Source organism: Pipistrellus hanaki (genome assembly GCF_964339955.1).
Source record: "Pipistrellus hanaki genome assembly, chromosome: 9".
In the NCBI taxonomy this organism is placed as follows: domain Eukaryota; kingdom Metazoa; phylum Chordata; class Mammalia; order Chiroptera; family Vespertilionidae; genus Pipistrellus; species Pipistrellus hanaki.
The window spans coordinates 76,850,155-76,858,547 of NC_140511.1; the positions used below are offsets into that span (position 1 = coordinate 76,850,155).

An 8,393-nucleotide genomic window follows, 5' to 3' on the forward strand; every position below is an offset into this window, starting at 1 on the left:
CCAGTCCGTCCGCATGGCCAGCCTTTGCCCCGTTCGGGGAGGACCTTCCCCCACCAGGCGACGCAGACCCTGGCTAGAACCCTGAGGGGCTCCAGGGAGACGGGGGTGGGGAACAGGACAGACACACACCCCCTCCCCGCCCCCCAAGGAGTCCATGGGGTGAGGCTGGGGGTGTGGCCTGGGGCTGAGGAGCCAGCTTTGCCCTTTCAGGCCTGGGAACTTCACCTACCACATCCCTGTCAGCGGCAGCACCCCCCTGCACCTCAGCCTGACCCTGCAGATGAAGTGAGTGTGGCGTGGGGGAGGGGAGACCCGGTCCCTGGCTGCTAACTTTCCCTGGGCCTCGGTTCCTCATCCGTAGAATGGGCTGCTGCCCGCAGGGGCCCTGAGGACCGTGCAGGACGGCGGGTGGGAGGGTGGAGAGCCTTCTGGGACCTTGACTGTTAGCATCGTTTTCCCGCTGAGAGGATTCGGTGGCTGGGCCGGCGGGGCAGGGAGGTGGAGTGGAGGGCAGGCGGGGAGGAGGCTGGGCGGAGGCGCTCGGAACCCACTTCCCTGCTACCTGGCTCCTCCAGCTCCTCGTCCCCCGTGTCCGTGGCGCTGTGCAGCCTGAGGTCGCAGGAGCCGTGCGAGGAGGGGGGATTTCCACAGAGCCTCCCCACCCACCAGGACACCCAGGTAGGGGGCCGCTGGGGGGGCCCCAGAGCACAACAGGGCCCCCAAATGTGTGAGGAGAGGAAGCCGGGGCCAGAGTGCAGGCATCTCCACAAGGGACACTAGGGGAGGGGATGTGTACCACGCATGGCTGAGCCTCTCTGTCGCTTACTCTGTCCCATTCCTGCCCTGGCAGAGCGCTGGGAAGAAAATGGCCCCACAGGGGAAAAAATGAGGAACATTTGTAATAATATGAACAATAAAGATTTATTTAAAAAGAAAAAAAGAAAGAAAATGGCCCCACAAGGACTAGCTTGAGTGCAGTGATGGGTGCAGGGGCAGGGGCAGGGAGGGAGCCCTGGGAGCCCATGGCAGGGAGAGCTAACCTCATCTGGCCTCAGGTCAGGACAGCCACTGGAAAGTCATGTTTATATAATGAGACCTGAAGGACCACTTGGGACAGTGTCCCAGCAGAGGGGAGCAGCAGGTGCAGAGGTCTGGAGGCGGGGACGGGGGGGGGGGGGGGGGGGCGGGGCGGGGAAGGGGACATGTTGGTGGAGCTGGAACTGGCAGGGCTGAGTTGGGGTGGGGGGTGGGGGCAGCGGGTTGGGAGCCTGGACCTCAAGCTCAGGCTGGGGACGGGGCCCAGCTCCATCTGGATTTGGGGGAGACCCTCGGCTCCCTCCTGCTCTGGAAGCAAGTGGCCAGACCCTGTCACTCTCCAGTGCCTCACTGGCCATGACCTGCAGCTCTGACTCAGCCAGGTTAAGGGAAGCTCTCCTCAGCCTTCGCAAACACGCACTGGGACCCCTCACAGGCCCTGTGCGGGCGGCGTGGGAGACGGAGTGTGCTGTGCGGGGCGGAGTGGGAGACTGATGTGCAGAGAAAGCCTATGGGGGGAGCCCAGGAGGCCCAGGCCCCGCGGCCCCAGCGGGGGCAGCATGAGAAGCTGAGGGAGCCCGGCCCGGCGCTCAGTGGACGCGTTGCTCAAGCCTGGGCACACGTACCGCAGGGGCGAAGCCGGAGCCTCCAGTAGGAGCTGGGCCAGCTGCCCTGCCAGGGACAGAGCATGACACAGTTGGGTTTGGGGTCCAGCCTTGCCATGTTGCACTATGGTTTTAGGCAAGTAACCATTTCCTCACCGGTAAGCAGCGCCGCCTCCTTGGTGTAGGAAGGCGAGTTAATGAACTACTTGACATGCCCAGAGCATCGTGGGCGGGAGGGAAGGTAGACAGACGGGAGGAGGCAGCTGTGGACTTGTGGGCACAGTGAATGGCCGCTCTCGCGCCCCAGAGCAGACCCTGCTTCCATCTCTGTGGAGATGCGTTTCCTTCCCAGACTGCAGAGCCAGACTGCTCTCCGCGGGCCACGCTGGCGGCAGGGCCTGTCCTGACCTCTCCCCTTCCTCCAGGGCACTTCCCACCAGTGGCCAGTGACCATCCTGTCCTCCCGTGACTTCACCTACCACTTCCAGGTGGCACTGCTGGTGAGCACAGGCCTGTGTCTGTGGGGCTTTGGGGAGGGAAGGGGCTGGGGTGGGGGTGCGGGTGCAGAGCTCAGGGCAGGACTTGGGGCGGTGTCAGGACATGTGTGTGGGGGGGCTCCCCTCCCCCTTGCAATTCCCAAACCCCCTCATCCAGTCCCTCCACCCTCCCACCCAGGGCCAGGCCAACTGCAGCGTGGAGGCCCCGGTCCAGCTGGCCACGGACTACTACTTCCGCTTCTACCGCCTGTGCCACTGAGCTGTCCCCCGAGGCCTCGCCCACGCCAGGGCCGGCCCCGGGCGCCCCCACACTGGATGCAGTTGTTACACTGGAGCCTGTGCTGCCAGCTCGCCACCCGCGGGCACTGCCCCGACGGAGCTGGGCCCGGCCTCCGCCGGGGACACTGAAGTCTCACACTGGAGCTGCTGCTCTTGCTGGTCACGCCTGGCTGCCGCCGTGGGGCCCTCTGTGCAGACATGGCACAGGAGGGCTGGCTCCCGGGCCCTGAGGCAGGGGGAGCCTGGGGCTCTGCCCGGAGCCCACCCTCGCTGCTCCCCATTGAGGTCGGGAGCTCCCTTTGGCCTTCGAGGGCCGGCCTGCCTTTGAGATGGGCGGGGGCTCGGCTGCAGCTCTGACTTGGCTGGGACCCTGCACCAGTGGAGGGCAGACAGCCCTCACCCTCGAAGCTGCTCCCCAAAGGGTGGCCAGGAGGTGGACTTTTGGGGTTTGACTGTTACACTGGGCCCGGAGGTCTCTTCTCCCTGAGCTTGGCTCCGAGCCTCCCAGGGCAGCTGCAGCTGAGTGCCACGTACACTTAGTGCCTGGCCGAGCCAGTGGGCCAGGTAAGCCTCGGAGCCTTGACCCTGGAGTGTCCTGGAAGTGCCTGTGAGGTGCCGGCGGCGCAGGCCCGGGCCCCTGGGCGCTGCCAGGCTCGCAGTGGGGTCACGGGCCCATCACTCTCTGGGCAGAAGAGCAGGAAGCCCTGCAAGGCAGCAGCCACCTTGGCAGACGGTGGGTGCGGATAGCTCCCGCTGTCATTAATGAAAACTAAAAGGCACTTAAACCAGGACGGGGTGGCAGGCTGGTGATGGGAATCCCAGAGGGGCCAGGGCGCTGGGATGACACTCGCCAAGACAGGGCCCTGGCCCGGACCTGGCCCATGAGACACCGCCCCACTCCTGACCACCAGGACCGGCCCTCCCTCCCCTCTCAGTCTGCTGGGGCCTTGTCTCCCAAATCCAGGGAGGGCTTAGGTGAGTGCAGAAGGCTGTCTCCAGGGTGGGGTTCATCTTCGTGGGTGCCGGCAGTTCTGAGCCGCACCGGGCTCGTGGGAGGAGCGTGGGAATCGTTTAGCCCTGACACGGTTTGGACGTGGGGCCGGGACTGCCCGCACGTCCTTGCTCTGTGATGGTCTGCCACCGTTTGGGGAACCAGGCCGTGCCCCTCCTTACCTCTCAGCTCTGAATGGGAGGCTTGTGTGTGTGTGTGGGGGGGGGGGGGGGCCTGAATCTTGTAAAGGCCTAGGAACTGCAGATGGGCCCCTTCTGCTGTGATCTCAAGCACTTACCCTCAGGAGGGGGGCACACCAGGGGGCGGGGGCTCCCGCGTGGCTCCGCCCCATTCTGACATAGGAATTACCTGGCTCTCACACCATGCGGGCAGCCTTACTTGGACTACTGTTCTTTCCCCTCCCGTGGGGGACCTCCCTAAACGCCTTTAACCTGCTCGGCCCCGCTCCTTGTTAGGATCCTGGGGCTTCCTCTGAGGGGTTGTGTTCTTGGACTGCGGCCCCTCAGTCCTTAACTGGAAAGTGACCCTCCACTGCCCCCTGCAGCCCACCTGGACAGCAAAGCCCCAATCCGGTTAGCAGCTGGCTGTTGCCATGTCTGGGGTAGGGGATCCCCAGGGCAGGGGTTGGGGCCAAGCAGGGGCTCTGAGCTGCTAGAGCGGGGGGTCAACCTTGGACCAAAGTTGCCTTAAGCCCAGTGAAGTGAAAGGGCCTCGGGAAGGGGACGGGCCGCCTGCTGGCAACGGACGGCTGCCCTGCCGGTGCTGGTGAGTGGGTGCCTTGGCTCCGTGCCCTACCTGGGGCCCAGCAGCCATCTCTCCCTCTCTCTCTCCGGTGGCTTTTATTCCTGTAGCCACTGGGCTAATCTCCCCCAAATGTCAAGCTGTACATAGGGCTTCTCCATGCACAAGACCCCGGCCCTCATTTATCCAGTAAAAGCCTGCGTGTGCATAGAGTGCCCTCCCCGTTAACCCCCAGTTCCCGCCCCTGAGCTTCGACTCATATTTATCGTGGACCAGCTCTGACTCGAGTGGGCAAAGGGAAGCGGCCGTGGGCCTGTGCTTCCTGTCCCTGAACTGTTCTTTCCTTCTGAAGTACATGCACGTATATAAATAAATGTATAAATGCGGTTTGTATCTGAGCTTGCCTCCCCGTCTCTTTGAGATTGTTCTGGTGGGAGGTGGAGTCACCTCTGGGGCTGGGACCGCCCGGATGGAGTCTCTGGGGTCCCTCAGCCACATGGATGCTTTGCAGCCCATTGTCCTTCTTAGCGTCAAGCCAGGCTGGGGCACAGGACTCAGCAGGCCCCTTCCCTGGCCACACCCCAGGGAGCTCCTGCTGCCCGGCCAGGGTTAAAGGTAGGCATCCTATGGGAGAGACTTTGAGGGGACAAGCTGAGCTTTGCCAGGGTTCCCGGCCCGGAGAAGAGTGGCTACATTTGGGGCGGGGGCTGGCCCAGGGCAGACCCGATGGGCGCGGGTCCCTGGAGAAACCACAGAAGGGGTGGGCCTGCCCCTTCCTATCCACAGGGAAGCCTTCAGTCACAGGACAGCCTTCCCACACCCCTGGGCCCTCAGAGGGAGAGCGGGCACCCTGCAGCAGGCACCATGGGAAAGGCAGAGAGAAGAGGGAAGTCAGGCAGGTCTGGGCACCAGCACGCACTCCACCCGCAAGAAGGACACCAGATGGGACGGTCACACATCTGCCTTTATTGTGAGCAGCAGGTGGGACACCGCCAGCGACAGTAAAAAAGTTAATTTACAAAAGCAGGGATTCAGTGCAGCTGCCTGGCTGGAGCCTGAAAGAGGAGAGAGTGTAAAAGTGAGACCAAAGATCCTCATTTCCGCTTCCCTCGCCCCGTGCTCCCGGGCAAGGGCGGAGGGGCACACGCCATTGCGGCTGAGCCACCTGAGCCAGTTCTCGTGACCTGTTTGGTGGATTATCCACGGCAAGGTTGTTTGTTTTCTTTCCTCACTTAATCTGGGTTTATTTAGTGGCCGAGGCATTCCTAATCAGAACAAGTTTTAAGTCCCAGACCCTGACCTCCTTCGGGCCCACTCCCCAGCAGGCTCTCCAAGCACTGGTGCGTGAATGTAAGAATGCAAACGCACAGCCCTGGGAAGCCTGCACCCACAGCCCCATGGAGTAACCCCCAAAGCCAGATCGAGGCCCCGGGCAATGTCCCAGAATTTGGAAATGACAGTGTAGGTCGCACTTGGCTCAAATCCCATTAGGAGCAGGAAAGAGGCACATGGGTCTGGTGTCCCTATCCATCCTGCTGAGTCTGTCTCATGAACCAAGGGGCAGTGCAGGCCCGAGGACCCCAGCGATGTGGGTGTGGGAGGATTCTCCAGCGTCCCACCCTGTAGCAGCTCTTACCCGTGGGAGCTCATACGTAGATGCCAACCCAGAGCAGCAGGAAGAGGACCCCAAAGCCCATGAAGAGCGAGGCCACCAAGGAGATGAGGAGCTCCTTGTAGATGTCCCGAGTGTACTTGGTGGATGTGACCTCATACCTGCAAGACAGTTAAGGAGAAGCACAGGGATGGACTGCACGGAGCAGGGGGCATGGCCACTGCAACTGCGGGATAAAGGAATGCGCTGCGGGTTGGGGGGAGAGGGGGGTCTGGCTTGGTGCAAGAGGCCCAAGAGCGGCCTGGGCTCTGCTGCTCCATGCAATCCCTCCACTACCCAGGAAGATGAGGCCCAGAGCGGTTAGGTCACTTACCTAAATACACGGTGGAGCTAGACTAGTCCTCAGACCGCCTGGCATCTGAGGGCACCCCTCCTGACACCACTGTTATCTACTCCCGTATTCCCTCTAGTCCTGCCAGGCCCTCTGCTTCTTGTCCTGGGAATCTGAAGAGCAAACTGAGCTCACCTGAAGTTGTAATATAAGGCCACAGCCTGACCCTGGAACGTCAACGGCCTTCTCTCCACCTCCCGTCCCCACACCACGAAAGCACTGGCAGGGTGCGTGCGCCCAGCCTGGTTTCTGCCCCCTCTCCCCCCGCTGCCCAGTGGAAAGGATACACGAAGAACCAGGCGGTGAAGAACATGCCAATGGCCAGCAGCACCACGGTCAGGTGCGGGAAGACGGCTGGGTTCACGGGGCTGGTGTACCTGCTCATGGCCTCGAGCTCCTAGGGGCACACAGGAGGTCAGAGCCTGGAAAGAACCCCACGACTTCAACCTGGGGGCCGCGTGGGGCTGTCAGGGAGCCTCATGCTGCTGTGACTGCTCCCGGCCTGCCTCAGCCTGGGGAATGTGGCAGTCCTTCACCAACACCAAGTGGTGCCGTTTGGGGGTGACAGCATTTGCCTCTGAAACTATGGTGGCACATCGTCACTTCACTATGAAAGTCAGGGGCTAGGACACAGATGACTAATTGGCGGCGGGTCAACGAATGGCCCCTAATATTTTCTGAGGCTACTGACCTCAATGACAAAAATGTAATAAAAGGTATGAGCTCCCCGCCTGAGATAAGACACATGTAAGAAAAAATCTGGCCTTGCCGGGTTGCTCTGTTGCTTAGAGTCTTGTCCCGATATGCCAAGGTTGCGGGTTCAATCTCTGGTCAAGGCACATATAAGAATCAACCAATGGGGCGGGGGAGGGAAGAAGAATCAACCAATGAATGTACAAATAAGTGGAACAACAAACTGATGTTTCTCTCTCTCTCTCTCTCAAAAAAAAAAAAAAAAAAAGTCTGCCTATAATTTTTGTAGTTTTATGGACCCACATTTGTGGACACTGGACTCAGCTCATTCTGTATTATTCTCACTGAATTATCCTGGAATCTCAGGATGATCTCAGCTTCTCATTCTGTATTATTCTGTGTTATCCTGGAATCTCAGGATCTATAGGCAGAAGACACCAGTTAAAATTCTGTCTCCACTGAACAGCACGTGCCTCGGTCAAGCATTCTATCATCTCACAGTGCGTATGATTCAAGAAAGATGACAAATGTCCATCTGCCTGGCATAGAACAGTGGCTCAACAGGTGCTTGTTTCCTTCCCAAAGTTTGGGGCGATTGTGAGGTCATGCCTGAGCAAGAGGGCTGTGAACGTCCAGTTCTGTGCCAACGCTGCCTCCCATTGTCCCCCGCCAGCCACGGCTCCCAAAACCCTGAGCATAACAACTCCAGAGAAGTAAACTGGCCCCGTTGTTCCAAGAGACACTGGAATTCAATTCGGTAAACATTTACGTCCCCCCTCCCCCCACCATAGATCAAGACAATCGCTGCCTTTTATGGAGCCTCCATTGGCAGGCCCTGTGTTTGGCACTGGGGATACAAAGATGAATAGACATCGTTTCAGGGCTGGAGGCACGTCAGAGGGTGGTCGCTGGGAGGCGTGGCAGGGCCCAGGGGGGTCCAGGCGGACGCGCGCAAGAGGCCTGCACCGAGGTGGCGGGAGTGGCAAGGGCGACATTCGCCCAAGAGTTCGAGCTCGAAAGGGGGAAGAATGTCGAGACAGAGAGAACAGCTTGGTCACAAGTAAGAGATAAAAGCTCCAGGATAATAACATTGCACCTCAGGGGCGGGGGGTGGGCTGGGGGGTGTGTCAATGGGGGCAGAGGGGACATAGGAATACTTTCAACAATAGAGATTTTTCTTAAATGCACCTTGTGCGTCTCCCCCACACCTGTCCCCCCTTAAAACTGCGAGATCAAAACCTCAGCCGAAGGTGTCCACGGCCAGGGGCTTCCCCTCCCCGCCCCTCCGCCCAAGCGGGGGGATATGGGAGCCTCCCGCCCTCTGGATCCCGGGCCTCCGAGGCCTCTGCGAGAGAAAGGGGAGTGTGGCGGGCCCCGAGGGCTCCTCCCAGCCCTGTGCCAAACTCCCCTCAAACCTCTCACCATTTCGCCGGGCACTGGGTAGTCTGCCACTCCGCCACCGGAAAAACACGTCGGCAGCAGCCGGCGCGCCGCTCAGCCGGAAGCGGAAGTGGCGCTCGCGCGCGCG

The 8,393-nt window shown here is 60.7% G+C and overlaps 2 protein-coding genes across 6 annotated transcripts in view; one reads left to right on the plus strand and one right to left on the minus strand.

Annotated features, from left to right (window-relative positions):
• MYRF (myelin regulatory factor) overlaps positions 1 to 4,567 on the plus strand; it is a 31,311-nt gene extending 26,744 nt beyond the window's left edge. For all 5 annotated transcript variants that reach the window (XM_084895797.1, XM_084895801.1, XM_084895798.1 and 2 more), the window contains 4 exons: positions 211 to 285; positions 576 to 678; positions 2,066 to 2,140; positions 2,316 to 4,567. In XM_084895797.1, coding sequence (XP_084751923.1) covers positions 211 to 285; positions 576 to 678; positions 2,066 to 2,140; positions 2,316 to 2,396 — 334 coding nt within the window. In that variant the 3' untranslated portion in view covers positions 2,397 to 4,567. The remainder of the gene's footprint in view (positions 1 to 210; positions 286 to 575; positions 679 to 2,065; positions 2,141 to 2,315) is intronic.
• A 547-nt stretch (positions 4,568 to 5,114) lies between these two features.
• Positions 5,115 to 8,393, minus strand: TMEM258 (transmembrane protein 258). The gene is made up of 4 exons (XM_084895987.1): positions 8,288 to 8,393; positions 6,460 to 6,569; positions 5,806 to 5,942; positions 5,115 to 5,224 (listed from the first exon to the last, which is right to left on the minus strand). Exons 1-3 carry the CDS (start codon positions 8,288 to 8,290, stop codon positions 5,816 to 5,818), a joined length of 240 nt encoding a protein of 79 aa, XP_084752113.1. The 5' UTR covers positions 8,291 to 8,393; the 3' UTR covers positions 5,115 to 5,224; positions 5,806 to 5,815.